General features: G+C 42.9%; 1 protein-coding gene across 1 annotated transcript; it reads right to left on the minus strand.

Moving 5' to 3' along the window:
* Positions 1 to 420: 420 nt before the first annotated feature.
* LOC134202208 (uncharacterized) lies at positions 421 to 10,394 on the minus strand. Its single transcript, XM_062677263.1, has 2 exons — positions 10,236 to 10,394; positions 421 to 1,002 (listed from the first exon to the last, which is right to left on the minus strand). Exons 1-2 carry the CDS (start codon positions 10,392 to 10,394, stop codon positions 421 to 423), a joined length of 741 nt encoding a protein of 246 aa, XP_062533247.1.
* Between the last annotated feature and the right edge of the window lie 5,890 nt (positions 10,395 to 16,284).

A 16,284-nucleotide genomic window follows, 5' to 3' on the forward strand; every position in this document is an offset into this window, starting at 1 on the left:
ATGCAATTGCTACAAAGCCGCTTGTTGTTCATGAACTGCATCCGCTCCTTCAGCGTCATTTTCAAAAATTTGCCACATCTTCCTAAGAAATGCGACTCTCCACAACAAGAACAGGCTAGAGAACTTTTATCCCCATCGGTAACCGAATGAACGATTACCTTTTGACGCATCACTTCCATCTTCTGCATACAGCCCTTCAATTCGACGTTCGACGAAACCGCTTCGAGAAACCTTGTCCTCTTCTCCAGGAAATTCACTAACATCATGAACGTCGGATCCTTGGTAGACGCTGCGTGATCTTCCCAAAGTTGAAGTGTCTTTGTGTCCAATTTGGAGCACATCCAGTGAACAATCATTGCACCCCAGCCGTCGGTCTTCTCTCCTAATTGCTTTAAGATTTTCAACCGCTGTTCGAATTCATCAACCAGAGCGAGCATGGATAGCTGCAGACGACTCCTTCTCCACCTTTGGATATTCCATCAGCGCCTGTAGATGCCTCTTCTTCAACAGGTACTCGTTGGAATACCGCTTCGTAATCGTACTCCAAGCGATGAGATAGTTGTCATTGGTGAGCGTCAGTGATTCAATAAGTTTCGCAGCTTCCCCTTTGAGCGCCGACTTTAGATAGTGGAACTTTTGAACGTCGCTGAGCTCTCCGGAATCGTGAATCAGCGACACATACGTAGACTTAAACGATAGCCATTGCTTGTAGTCACCGTCAAATTCCGGTAGAGAAATCTGCGGTAGACGTACTCCAGTGTGTGCTCCTATAGGCTGTCCATTCCGTGCTAACATGTTGTTCAAGTCCCCATGCGTCTCCGTTGGTAATTTCGCCAGCAAAGCTGCCCGTAGACGGTAGTACAGCTTCTCAAATTCCTCGTAGGCCTTGGTGCAGTCCTCCTCATAGGCGCCTTCCACATCCAGTTCCGCAATTTCCTCCTGAACCTCTTCAAATTCTTCAAACTTCGTCTCAATCTTGTCCAGCCTCGATTGAACTTCCCCCTTATGTACATCTGGTACAAAACTACAAAACTACCGACAATACGCTCCCGCTTTTTCACTTTTTCTTTAATTTCCTTTTCAGTAATTTCCCACAACCACTACCAGCACAGCAAGTCGAAGTACGAACGATGACGACCGAGAATGAAAATGGAAACGAACCAAGAAGCACTGCAAGACTCCAAGTGGGGCAGTTGGGCAGGTACTCACCTGAGGCCTGTCTCAACAAGGCCTTGTATTTTAGTAACAGCGGCTTCCACCGGCCCCCGTGTACCAGCACACCTTAAATTGCTCGTCGTCGTACTTCGATTTGTGGCGTTTCCCAGAATACCAAAAGTGCAACCAGCAATGTAGTGTACTGCTTCCATCCTCGGTTCGTGCGACGTCACATCGAAAAGCCAAGGCCGGTTCACATAGAATAAAAATAGATCCCAAAAGCACCAGCAGGCATGCAAGATACAGTTGGAAAGCCATTCACCTGTGGCCTACACGATTTAGGCCTTGTATCTTATCTTTCCTTTTGGTACACACTGCAGTAGACCACACTATTGATCAATGTATGGTGTGACGAAAGTACACAATAGCCTTTACGCAGCCGCATGGATCCTGGTCACGGCACCATTTAATGTAGACGACTCCGTAGTTCGCGGGTTGACGGGCTAACAGATTTGGTTAGGATCACTAAGCATTAAGCACTGTGTTAAAACGGTCTACTATCGGCACTAAACAGTCTATAGATAAGGTTCTTTCTACAAATTATTCCACTCCTTTTGCACATTCGAATTAAACAAATCCTTTTTATTTCCAAACAGATAGGCGATTCTGAACACGATGTATATTTATGCGAGATCGTTTGGCTACTAACTATATTGATCAAAAAACACCTAACTATACATGTTGTTTTTAAGACCTATACACCTAACGTTCGTGTTGATATTTGTGTTGTGCTAAATTCGATGTTATCAATGTTATCAGTATCGTATGCATGATTTAGGAGTGTTCAAGTATAATGTTTTAAGTTTAACAGATTTCATTTTAGCTATTTATTGTTAATTTTAAGTTTTAATTCATTGTGTTTGTCTTATATTTTGTACTTAGGATTAATTCATTTAGTAATTCAATTTTCTGGGATAATAGTGGACAAAGTGTTTGAGCTACTAATACGAATAAAAAGCACGCTCTACCGGATCTGTAGAAACATTTGAGATGAGTAGCTGATTTTATTAGAAGTTTGATTTTTACCTTACATGAAAAACCTGTGTATCATCATCATCATCATACACACATACGGTTGGGCAGATATTTGTTCAGCTCATCGAACTGAGTCAATTGGTATAAAAAAACTATGGGCCTAGGAGCTTACTATTGAAAGTTCATTTTTGGTGTGCAATAATTGCCTTAGGTTGGTGCATTGCAACATTGGCTTAGTAAGAGAGAGAGAGAGAGACATTAGTACTATGAAAGATCCGTTAATTACGTAACGTGAAAATAGTCTCTTTCAAACCCTCCTTTCTTCACTCGGTCAAACTTTTTTGAATAAGGCATCTGAAAATTTTATTAAGATCGTCACACTTCTCACAATGCCTCCTTCTGTAGGTATGCGTAATTTATGACGTACTTTAATGAGGGTGTAATTTTGATACATCGCATTTTTTAACCATTTTAACCATTTAGCTCGTAGTTCACACTCTAACTTTCATCTGCTCATCGTCTTAGTAAACCGACAATACGTCGTCTTTTTATTTCCAAAAAAAAATTTAGCTCAGATTTTGTCTCAAAATTTTGAGGGACAACTTTTAATGGAATTTGGGTAAAATTTTGTGAAGCTACAAAAACTAGAACTCAATTTTACTCAGTTGGTATGTAAGTAAGTTAGAGTGTAGTGTACATTCGACAGTTTGATAGTTATTAATTCCGAAGTACCAATCATGCACCTGTAAAACACGTGTCTAATACAACTACTCTTAACGACCAGCAATCAATCAATAAATTTGTGAATGCTTAGAAGTACATCAAGTTGTAAAACGAGTTCTTGAACAAAACCAGTGCAATTAAGAAGCCACAGAAGAAGACGCTCTAAAATCACTTATGTCGATCCAATGCCAACCGCGTCATAACGGCAGTCATCGATATCCCGATATGACACACGTGCTTCGCGAGAAAAGGGTACGGCGGCGTTGGTCAGCGCGGCTATGCTCTCGAGCAGTGTCACCAAGGTCCAAGGGGGCACGCGGAACGAGACGGCGAAAAAAATGTATATGAGAGAGGGCAGCAACAAACCTGTTTGGAGGTGGTTTTGGCGGCGACCTATGATTTTAGGTTTTCGAGATGAGAAAAAAAAAGACGATTTCGAAAATGTCGTAAATCGACGGATTATAGCAATATTCCATTATGTGCCGCGAAGATAGCGATGATGCGCTTCGTCGTGAGATACGTCACCCCCGATAAAGGTCATAGAGAGACGAAGCCTTCTGGTATGTGAACGCTTCCCCCGACCAGATGCGGTGTGTGCGATGGTTGGAAATATATCGAATAGAGTGTGCTCCTGCCATCATTCGTGGAACCCATCAGAAGTATGCCACTTTCGATTTCACTTCTATGCTTCCGATGCGGATATCATCATCACTGTCGCCAATGCGCTCGATGAAGACGACAACTTTTCGAATATCTGAACGAGTTTTTGGGCAATCCTGTGAATGTCACTTTCTCCCAGATTTGCATCCGTTTTCTAGCTGATTTGATAGGCATTGGAAGGACTGCTTGGGTCGCGCGGAATAACTCGATTATAATATGCTGTTTGTTTGCAAATCAGGATTTTATGCAAACGTAAGGTTCGGTGAAATTCCAGATTTTGACATATTCCAATGATTATTATTCAAATGTTCTTCATTTAATCAATATCTTACTGTTTCTATATAGTTGACAAGAAGCTTTTGTTAAAATCGATACTTGGCCAATGTTGAGTCGGAGCCTGCCTGAAACTATAAAATCAAACTGAAACGACAGAAAGTGTAGCTAAACGAAAAAGACGTCACGATATAATAGAGCACGTCGCACAAATTTGAGTGTATTTTTACTATTCTTGGTTGGCCACCCTCTTCTTGGGTGTTACTACCTTGCACCTTGTTCATTGAGAACTTCCTCATTAATTTACTACGAGGTTTCTAATTCAAGTTACCATTTTTGCATTCATGAGGCTTCACACAAAGATACTTTTATGCCCAGGGATGTCGAGAAATTATTCAAACCGAGTATTTTCAAAATGAGACTTGGGACTCGAATCCAACCATCTTCAGCATGATTGGTCAATGACCAATGGCCATGCTTTGTAGCCGCGAATTTTACCGCTAGGCTAAGAAAGCGTTCGTTAAATTTGAGTGGCACACTGTACAACAAAATAAAATGGAATTACTCGCCGCTTATCTAAGAAGTCATTTATATCTTTAGTCATAATCTTGATCAAAAACAAGTCAGATTATTTAATTTCAGAAAACCTCGAATAAATTCTTTGTTTGCATATGGGTCTACAAAAGTCACTTCGATTGAATACCCAACTGCATCAAAGATTACATGACAGAGATTAAATATTAGTAGGTAAAAATGAATCGTTCCTAGCAGAAAAAAATCCGTGATTACCAAAACTGTTTCCACAAATTATATTGCCGGATTCCCTTATACGAAACGGTACTGTGTCCCACAAAGAATATGTTGGAACAACACCGTGTCGAAATAGTTAAATAATGGCATTCTCAAATCAACATGCTCGATACACTTGGCACTAAATTCCACAAAAATTCTACTGCTTCGTGTCGCTGCTTGTGAAGCAAGTCACCGATCATTGATGCAACCAGACGCACATCGCAGCTGCAACAGTTCAAATCAATAGTCAACGTCGGCTGCTGCTGCTGCCCACCCGGTTCACATTGATATCGCACTTTTGCTGCAAGTGACCATTCGTTGTTTCATGTAACTGCCAGTTTTTTTTTCGCTCCTAGTCGCCACTATCCGTGTGCAACTTTTCATTCTGCGTTATTTGTAAACAATTTTACAATGTGCAATGATAAGAATTTTAATCAATAAATTATAAATTGAAATGTGTATTTCTGGCTTGCGATACCAGTTTTCGACATTTTTTTTATCAATTTCATAGAGGCACTTTTCATGATTTATTGCGTTCGGTTCTCCGGGAGCGGAAATTTATGCGTTAAAAGTTTTAGAGCAACAGCAGCGAGCAATGTGGTCGTCGAGGTTGCAAACGGCAGCGACAATCAATGACAACAACGCTGAACGACGACGGACGATGAGAGCAAGGAATATGCACCTGATGAAAAAAAAAGAATCGCCCTTGTTACAAGCCCAGATCCAGGCCAGTCAACGAGTATGATGACGATGTGCGCTGTCCTTTCGGGTTTGATTGGTAATATGGAAGCAGAGGTGTAACGCAGGTTTATGGTTATGAGGAGACAATAGTTGAAAAGTACGCCAGATTACAAAATAAATATTAATGAACAAATTCTTTAGAGGCATTTATTACAATAGGGCTTGGGAGGAGGGAGGATTTGCCGTTTTTTGTGCGCACCATATAAATAAAAAAAATTTGAATAGGAATATCTTTTAGAGGATACATACTTACTTGATACTTGATGGGATACAGCTTTTTTATAATCTTTATTAACGTGATTTTTTTCATGAAAGAGTAGTTCATCACTTAAGGGCTACAGCTCTTCGATGAACCTACGCTGAATGGACTCGATCCTGGGCCAGTCGCTTCCGCAGTCACCCTGAATATTGAGCGCCCTCAGGTTCTCTTCAACTGCAAAAAGCCATCGTGTACGCGGCCTTCCACGAAGCCTGCGGCCTCTTCCGGGTTCTCTACTAAATATTATCTTCGCTTGACGTTCTTCCGGCATACGAACAACGTGACCAGCCCACCGTAGTCTGCCGTGTTGCATAAGCTTAATAATATCCAGCCCTTTATATACCTGGTACAATTCGTGATTCATGCGACGCCGCCAGATACTGTTCTCTTGTTTACCGCCGAGTATTGTCCGCAGCACCTTACGCTCAAACACTCCGAAAGCTCTCCGATCAGCCTCCTTTAACGTCCATGTTTCATGGCCGTATAAAGCCACCGGAAGAATCAGAGTAGTATACAGCGCGAGTTTTGTTTTCGTTTGCAGACTAGAGACTTTCTTAGAGGATGATACTTTTATGCCAAGGGAAGTCGATACAATTTCCAATCCGAAGATTGCCTTGACCGGCACCGGGAATCTAACGCAGCCACCCTCAGCATGCTCTTATTTTGTAGCCGCGCGTCTTACCGCACGGCTAAGGAGGGCCGTATTATTATGTTATTTGCTCCACAAAAGTTTAGAATACAAAAAGATTCTAGATCATTGTATTTGAATTACGTGAAACACAAAGTCGAACAGAAACATAGTTTCTAGTTGTTAAATCAAACTCAATTCAGAAGACCCCCCACGCCCCCCATCTTCCGCACATGAAAGTTTTCAGACTACGCAACTGATTTGCTATGCTATCCTATCCTATCATTAAGAAATCTGGCTTTATTACCGATAACAGTTTTTTTTATGTAATGTGCCATCAAATGGTGCATTACGGGGATCAGCCTAGCTTTTCTAGCAATGACAAAACCACCATCGAGTCATTTCTCACACAGAAGAGCTATGAATATTATCTTTTAACCTATTATTAATTTATTCAGACTAAGGCCGAAGTGGCCTGTGCGGTATATAAGAGTCTTCTCCATTCGGCTCGGTCCATTGCTACACGTCGCCAACCACGCAGTCTACGGAGGGTCCGCAAGTCATCTTCCACCTGATCGATCCACCTTGCCCGCTGAGCGCCTCGCCTTCTTGTGCCCGTCGGATGGTTGGCGAGAACCATTTTCACCGGGTTTTTGTCCGACATTCTGGCTACATGCCCGGCCCACCGCAGTCGTCCGATTTTTGCGGTGTAAACGATGGATGGTTCTCCCAACAGCTGATGCAACTCGTGGTTCATTCGCCTCCTGCACGTACCGTCCGCCATCTGCACCCCACCATAGATTGTACGCAGTACTTTCCTTTCGAAAACTCCAAGTGACCGTTGGTCCTCCACGAGCATCGTCCAGGTCTCGTGTCCGTAGAGGACTACCGGTCTAATGAGCGTTTTGTAGATTGTCAGTTTGGTACGGCGGCGAACTCTATTCGATCGGAGCGTCTTGCGGAGTCCAAAGTACGTACGATTTCCAGCCACTATGCGTCTCCGAATTTCTCTGTTGGTATTATTTTCGGCAGTCACCAGTGAGCCCAAGTACACCAATTTTTCTACCACCTCGATTTCGTCACCACCGATGCAAACTCGCAGTGGGTGGCTCACATTATCTTCTCTAGAACCTCTTCCTATCATGTACTTTGTCTTCGACGTATTAATGACTAGTCCGATCCACTTGGCCTTCCTGTTCAGTCTGATGTAGGCTTCCTCCATCTTCTCAAAGTTACGTGCCATAATATCTATGTCGTCGGCGAAGCCAAATAGCTGGACGGACTTATTGAAAATTGTACCACTCGTGTTGATCCCTGCTCTTCGTATTACCCCTTCCAAAGCGATGTTGAATAGCAGACACGAAAGACCATCACCTTGCCGTAACCCTCTGCGCGTTTCGGAGGGACTCGAGAATGTCCCTGAAACTCGAACTACGCATATCACCCGATCCATCGTCGATTTGATCAACCGTGTCAGTTTATCCGGAAAGCCGTGTTCGTGCATTAGCTGCCATAGCTGGTCCCGATCGATTGTATCATATGCGGCTTCGAAGTCGATGAATAGATGATGTGTGGGCACGTTGTATTCGCGGCATTTCTGCAGTACTTGGCGAATGGCGAACACCTTGTCCGTGGTGGAGCGTTCGCCCATAAAACCCGCCTGGTACTGCCCCACGAACTCCCTTGCAGTTGGTGCTAGTCGACGGCATAAAATTTGGGAGAGTACCTTGTAGGCGGCGTTCAGCAATGTGATTGCGCGGTAATTGCTACAATCAAGCTTATCGCCCTTTTTGTAGATGGGACACACGACACCTTCCATCCACTCCTGCGGCAAAACTTCCTCCTCCCAAATCTTGGTAATGACCCAGTGCAGCGCTCTAGCCAATGCCTCTCCACCGTGTTTAAATAGCTCTCCTGGTAGTTGGTCAACCCCAGGGGCTTTGTTGTTTTTCAGCCGGCCAATCTCCTCCTGGATTTCCTGGAGATCCGGAGCCGGTAGAATTATGTCCTGCGCGCGTTCTCCCAAGTCTATCACCATACCGCCATATTCGTCTGCCACATCACCATTCAGGTGTTCTTCGTAGTGCTGCCGCCACCTTTGGATCACCTCACGCTCGTTCGTAAGAAGGTTCCCGAACGGTTCAACTTCTCATAGAACTTTCGTGTGGTATTAGCGCGGTACAGTTGCTCCGTCTTTTCACGGTCTTGATCTTCCTGCTCGCGCTTTTTCCTCCGGAAAATCGAGTTTTGTCTGTTCCGCGCCCGTTTTTATCGTGCCTCGTTCGCCCTCGTGCGGTGTGGCAGCAATCTCGCCCATGCTGCGTTCTTCTCTTCTACTAACTGCTCACATTCCCCGTCATACCAGTCGTTTCTCTGATCCGGGGGCACCGTGCCAAGTGCAGCGGTTGCGGTGCTACCAATGGCAGATCGAATATCTCTCCAGGCATCTTCAAGAGACGCTGCGTCTAGTTGCTCTTCCGTTGGGAGTGCCACTTCCAGCTGCTGCGCGTATTCTTGGGCTAGTCTACCGTCTTGTAGCCGCCCAATGTTAAGCCGCGGCGTCCGACTTCGACGCGTGTTGTACACCGTCGAGAGTTTTGAGCGTAGGCATACTGCAACGAGGTAGTGGTCGGATTCAATATTCGCACTGCGGTAAGTGTGGACGTTCATGATGTCGGAGAAGAATTTACCGTCGATTAGAACGTGGTCGATTTGCTTTTCCGTGATCTCCATGTGGCCTTGTGGATATTTTTGCGGGGAAAGAAGGTGTTTCGGACTACCATTCCGCGGGAGGCTGCGAAGTTTGTGCATCGTTGGCTGTTGTCATTCGATACGGTGTGCAGACTATCCGGTCCGATGACCGGTCTATACATTTCCTCCCTTCCTACCTGTGCGTTCATGTCACCGATGACGATTTTGACGTCCCGTAGTGGACTGTAATTGCTAGGATGGGCAGCACGTGGACTGCCAGGACAAAGGCCTCGGCAAGCTTGGCTAAGCAACGGCCTGCCGTGTGAGGCTGGGTATCACAACTACCTCTTTTATCGGCTAGCTCGATCTGGAGAACCTCTTTTGGTCTCAAGGTCGGCTGGAGTATTCTCTACTATGCTAATCAGACCTCGGATATGTGGGGAGTAAATGAAGTAAATTACAAAATCTAGTGTATCACAATATTTTCGTATATTGCCCTATTCCTTAACAATCTGTGTGGGTGTGTGTCAGTGTAGTGTAGTTCTTTTACATATACCTGGCCGGCCGGCAGACAGTTCGATGCACGGTTACGATGACTGCTTGCAGAGACGGGCCTCGTGCTCGTAGTGGAGTCCGGGAATGGTTCTGGATGATTGGCGACCGGTTCAGGGTCGTCGGACGGGCAGGGCTCACAGACGTATACCTTGGAGCAACTTTCGACCTTACTCGGGAGATATTCACAGGCACTGTTTCACAGAAACTTGCCACTTCTCGGTGGACACTGGGTGGTGTGATACCGTGGTTGTCAGGAAATGACATAAACCGGGTCCTAACAGGTATATGGACTTCATAAGTAATATTCCATAGCAACTGATAACTAATTATACCTGATTCTACTTTCACTCGTTGCACCTTAACCAAAAAACGGCACTATTTCACCACTATCTCAACCTTGAAACTTTTTTATGAGCTATAAAGCTCACTAACGTCTGCCTTGTATAAAGTCCACTTTAGAAAAGAGCTCAATAAACTTTCGTCTTCTCTTTAGGAAACATTTGTGAACCTCTCTATTTGATTTAATCTCGTATTCTGTCTACCTCTGCATCCACTGAACTGTATTTCTTATTCCATGTTAAATGTAGTGTGTAGTGTGCTTAACCTAAGACCTAGGGGTATAGTTTTATGGCATTTTTATTTAAATTTAAATAGGATTAGATTTACACGGAGTTTATATATATATATAAATAGGTAGGATGAACAAACTTTACATTAATTTACAGGCTTATTGTTACTAACGGTAACAGGACATCCATCGTATGTCTGCTCCAGCTGTGCGTAGAACGCTTCGTTCTCGTCGTAGGGTCTTCCTTCGTGTGGGCGGTGCACGTTGATGATGCTATAGTTAATGAAACGGCCTTCAATCCTCAGCTTGCGCATCCTTGCGTTGATTGGCTGTCACCCAATCACACGATGGCGCATCTTACCCAGTACTATGAAACCGGTTCCCAGCTCGTTGGTGGTGCCACAGCTTTGGTAGAAGGTAGCCGCTCGATGTCCGCTTTTCCACATTTTCTGTCCTATCCAGCAAATCTTCTGCAGCGCCACGACGTCGAAGTTGCGGGGATGTAATTCATCGTAGAACATCCTGTCGCAACCTCCGAAACCTAGCGACTTGCAGTTCCATGTTTCAAGCTTCCAATCGTGAACCTGTATTCGTCGCCTAGGTCTTTGCCTATTATATCGAATCGCATTATCTCTTATATTGTTCGTAATGATTGGTTTTCCAGGCGGCTTATTGGGCCTGCGTAAACCTCCTGTCTCGTTGGAGGGCCGTCGTGTCAGGGCTGTTTAGCGTCCCACATAACACCAGGACACGGTCGCTTTAGTGGGGCCTACTTGCGGATACATGCAGCTTTTTATAGAGGTTTAACATGGCCCACCGTGTGACCAATCTCAAAAATCAATTGAGGTAATAAACCTTTTCAAAAAGTTTATAACCAGAAGCTTAAATCAACTCTTGAAAGCGCGCCTTATTTCAGGATTTTGGAAGAGGCCCCAAACGCCATTTGAGTTTTCCCTCATATTTACCATATTTGGCATGGCCGTTATAAAACTAGGCCAAAAATTATATATGTTAGGCAAAAAAAGTGTCAAAAGGAAAGATGGGCAGGTCGGAAAACCGGGATTTCCCACATTTTGATGAAATTTCCACATTTTGATTTTGATGAAATGTACCACGCGTCTTCATGCACTGTCCATTCCAGAATGTCGATTCGCCGACGCGTGGTGCGTTGTTCCCGAAGAGCTTCCCGCTAGAAGGAGTTATGCCTCATGAGTTTTTCGGGAACCAAATATCCCCCCTTATTAAATGTGAATATTATTAATATGATTGAGATCTTCTACAATGTTTAAATTGCATCAGCTAGTTATATTGTTTAACTGTTGCATGATGTTAAAAAACCCATGAAAATAGTAACAGCAAGACATTAAAGCAGTCTTTGCTTAGCTAGGGCATATTGCCCCTCCTTCCCCTACAACTTTTAATGTTCTATGGAGGCTGAGAACTTTTCTAACCCGGAAAAATTCTAATCTGAGTTATGATGAGTCGATAATGATGAGCTAGATAATCCAATGTAGTTGTTTATTGCCGTTAGGATGCCGCACGATAAAGAAGGTTTGCTACTTTTTTATTTGTGTTTATTTAGGATCTATCTTTTTCCTAGCGATTTTCAACCACCGACGACAGGAAGACGACTCCAACACGTGGACCCTACAGCGTACCAATCCATCCACATGGACTGAAACAAAAGAGCTTTCACTTCTTATCCGAGGGAAATCATGGCCAGAAATTTTTGCCTTAGAAAATGCCCCCGCCATAGATTGGGATCGAACCCAGGCGCAATGGGATGATCAGCAGGCACGTTTACCACTCAACCACCAATGCCGTCTGTGGTTTGAAACTGTGTATAGATATTCTAAGACATTATGTGTATTGTATAATGAAGAAATGGTCACTCAATGAATCTCAGGTCGGCACTTCCTGACATACGTCAATGCTCACCGCGATATGACACAGAGCTTCACAAGTGCAATAAGGTCTCGATGCGGACATTGAGGTTACAAGCTGCAAAAAACGGATTCGAATACTTTTTACTGAATCGATTTATTTGTACATAAAGACTATGTCATAAGATGAACTACGGGATTACTGTTGTTGATTAGCGAACAAGTCCCAGGGAAAAAATTCAAAAATGTTTGAGAAAGAAGAGATTTTAGAAGAAATATGTAGAAAGTTGATTCTTCGGAATTACTTAAATAAAAAGTTAAATTGCAATTCTTAAAGTGTTAAATATCTAATGATAAATCCCACTATCCATCGCAATAGTGACCCATGTAAAGGTATTCTAGCTTTGGAAAATAATTACTCTTTTGCAATAGTGATAATTTTAATTACCAGCGCAGAGTAATTGCTTTTTTACTTGTTCGATCAGCTCTCAGAAAAGCAAAGCGCAGCTGGCCCCTTCTAGTCGGCGAATGATAAGACATTGAGCCTAAGCCATTCCTTTCCTACATATACAACTGATTACAAAATCCAAGGTATCACAAACGAACGCCACCACAAAGCGCATAGGTTTGTTCGTTGAAATGTTTTTTGAATGAATGTGACAGGTTCTGAGTTGAGTTTTTCACGGGACTGCACTGCCGACTGGAACGCGCATTTTATATTGCGTCACCTTGGGGAATAAGAAAACATGTCGGAAAAAAAACTTTATTAAGAACCGGTATTTTTCATGTTTGTAGAACTCGTTTCCACAATTGCGCACTTCAGTGAGCTTGCCGGGGCAGCTGATAGGGTAGTTAGAAAAAAGTCACCTTTGACAAAGTGTTTTTCAATTAAGGAATTCTGTTATCAATGCATCACTGACAGGCCAGCTGTGCAGATAGCTTGTTGTGCAAAAAACCTGTTGTTAGATCTCGTTGGTTTTCCTTTCTGAACAACACAAACCTCACTCGCCTGATTTGTGCTCTATGAAAACTTCGGACCTTCCGATAATAAACAACAGGTTTTAATTTATGATATTTAATGTAACAATAACGACGAAAATACAATATTTGTCGTACACCAACAAAAAGTATAATTTGCGAACTGAACGCAGAGAAACAACGAAGCCATAAAAGAGCTAAAGAAAATTTAATTACTTTGGGTGCGCCTTGTGCATCTGGTAAAGAAATTTCACTGATATGATTACTAATTAGTATATATGAAGATCCAATAAACTATGTTTATTAAGCATTTTCATATTGTTTGTGCACAAGATATGTGAAATCTATGTTGGAAATCGATCAATTCTTCTTGATTTCTAAGATATTGGTGAGAGTGTTGGGGTAGCCTGCAGTCTCAGTTGAATGTACACTTCTTCATTGAGCCGAAACCTACTCATAGGTCAATTAGCTTTACCAAAAATTTATGAGAAATTTAGTTGCAGAAATTATTTTCCAAATAAATCCATATGATATGAAATTAAAAATAAACTCTCACTTTTTCAAAAATTATTAACCCTTATGCGGCCGACAAGGTACCCGTGTTCCTTTTCCAACTTCAAGTGGTGATATTTCAATGAATTTTTATAGCTGAAAGCTGAAACTCGGTGACATCTAAGAACTCCATAAAATGTAGCATCTGAGAGAAAATCACTTTGACACAGTGAGGAGGGACGTGGGGAGGGGGATCTGATTTGTTTTACCACGTGGATGGCCGACAGGGTACCCGTATTCCACTAAATTGATATTCTCATGACTTTAACAATTTTCATCCGATTTCGATAATTTTGACAGTTTTGGAAACTGAAACTCATATACTTTTTGCCCATGGTCAAGGTTTGCAACTTTTGTCCATGTTTATACAAGAAATCTTTGAAGTAAGGCTTAAGAGTCTACACACGTAACCGAAGGACTATCAACCAGTTTCAAATATATGTATTACATGCTCATTGCGCTTCTTAGAATAGTCGGTGTTCACAGTATATATTCTGGATCTCCAAAAACCCCTGGAGTAAGGCCTCAGTAATCCAAAAAATCACTGGAATAAGATCTTATGGTCTGCTAACGTAGGTAGTCTACAAACTCCATAAATTCAAGGTCTGTGGATCAACCTCCGTAATGGAGGCAGTTATTGAAGAATACTTCATCGAGCGCCGTTGGTGATGAAGCAAGTGTGTAGGAGCCAGATAATACTAAATACTCATCCTACTTGGTTGGCATTGTACAAAAACATATATGAGAGAGTTAGTTCTAAGAATGTATTGCGAGACTTCGGTTAAATGCTCGGTGCTGTGAATTTGGTTTCATCAGTACCCGCTAAGGTGCGGAGGACGACGGAGGTCCTTCGTAGCTTAGTAGGGAAAACAACTGTCTAGCGTACTGGTTTCGTGGGATCAAACCCCACCGAAGTTCTGTAGATCAATCTCCGTAATAGAGGCAGTTATCGAAGAATAAACAAGTTTTGTGACCCTATCTTGGTATATGTTTGAATTCCAAGAAGTTTCTGTTGTTGTCTTGAGCTCCAGGTAGTCTATGAAATAGAGTCAAGGTCGATGGATCAACCTCTGATGCCAGTTATTTGAAAATAAACAAGTTGTGAGACCCCTTTTTGGTATATGTTTGTATTTTAAGTAGTTATTTTCATTGTCGTGGGCTCCGTAATGAAGGCAAGTCAAAATACGTGAATGGAATTCGTATTTTTTTGTCGAAGAGACTTTCAAACTTCTTAACAGGTACTCATAAATGATTCATAATAAGCTACAGGCGGTGAAAGTTATTTCATGAAAATCATTGTTGTTTGCGGCAAATTGGGTAGAAAACGTGATAAAAACGGGCTAGGCAAAAGCAGGGGTAGACGAAATCTAGGAGTGACAAAATCGGGTCAACCTCATCTAAGTGAATGTACGCATTCCTCATTTATTTAGTTTACATCTAAACAGATAACACTGAATCAACAATTTGACGCCACAATACACGGTTCGATGCTGCATCTCTCAATCCTCGGATACGGCCCACGCTCGCCAAGTAGTTTTGCACCTGGTCTGCCCATCTCGCACGCTGCGCTCCACGCCGTCTCGTACCTGCCGGATCGGAAGCGAACACCATTTTTGCAGGGTTGCTGTCCGGCATTCTTGCAACATGTCCTGCCCATCGTACCCTTCCGGCTTTAGCTACCTTCTGGATTTTTTTTTCCTGTTCGGGTGTGCCACTGCGACCAATTATTAGATCTATTGTAGCGTTACCCGTATCCTTAATGTTTAAGTGCATGTCGAATTACTCCAGTGCTATTGAGAAGCAATGCAGTATCGGTTTCGATACAGTTGTTGTTTTGTTTTCTCAAGACCACCATGACAAGGTCCCGCTATTTAGACCCTTCATAGAGAGCAATCCCATTGAAGGCGCGCCCCTTATCAATAGGAAATCAATCCTTTCCTGAGAAAACAGAACAGTAATACTGTTTTTGGCCATGCATCGGAGCCCTAGCCACATCCTTGTCTTGCTTCTAGAATATCACCAGTGAAACTCTTAAAACCCGGGATTTAGCTCTGTCTACAAGACCATTTCACGCAAGAGAATTTGTTCAGTAATAAGAACTTCCGTGTGTTCCTCTCACTACCATTTTTCACCAGTTCAAGAAGAGTTAGTACGTATTTAAACCCCTAACTAGATTTTTCCAGCAGTAAGTTCAGCCTAGGACCGGGTACCGAGATTTTTTTTAACTAATTGCTTGAAAAGTTGTTTCCGCTGCATACAGTTTAGCCTCAAACAAGAGAAATTCGAGTCTTTCAACTGTCTGCAAGGTAACATTAATTATGTTTTATTTCTGAGACTGCTGTTGGTAGCAAGGACTAAATACGATGAATCCTTAATTACCACAACTTATTGCCCTAGCTAGAAAAATTGATTAGGCTAGGGCTCTGTTTGGTAGATCTTACACCGCAACACACTACGTCAAAGTGATCTACCGTGTTACCTTCTGGATACTGGGCTCGCCGTAGAGTTGGGCGAGCTCATGGTTCGTTCTTCGCCGCCACACACCGTCTTCTTGCACACCGCCAAAGATGGTCCTAAGCACCCGTCTCTCGAATACTCCGAGTGCTTGCAAGTCCTCCTCGAGCATTGTCCATGTTTCATGTCCGTAGAGGACAACAGGTTTTATAAGCGTCTTGTACATGACACATTTGGTGCGGTGGCGAATCTTTTTCGACCGCAGTTTCTTCTGGAGCCCGTAGTAGGCCCGGCTTCCACAGATGATGCGCCTTCGTATTTCACGACTAACGTTGTT

Source organism: Armigeres subalbatus, unplaced genomic scaffold (genome assembly GCF_024139115.2).
Source record: "Armigeres subalbatus isolate Guangzhou_Male unplaced genomic scaffold, GZ_Asu_2 Contig1089, whole genome shotgun sequence".
NCBI classification, from domain to species: Eukaryota; Metazoa; Arthropoda; class Insecta; order Diptera; family Culicidae; genus Armigeres; species Armigeres subalbatus.

What these genes read in the sequence shown, in the direction of transcription:
- LOC134202208 (XM_062677263.1), bottom strand. Translation starts at nt 10,394, where the DNA reads ATGCGCAAGCTGAGGATTGAAGGCCGTTTCATTAACTATAGCATCATC. An exon ending in CCGTTAGTAACAATAAGCCT is followed by an intron (nt 1,003 to 10,235) that starts GTAAATTAATGT and finishes GATGTACATAAG; the next exon opens with GGGGAAGTTCAATCGAGGCT.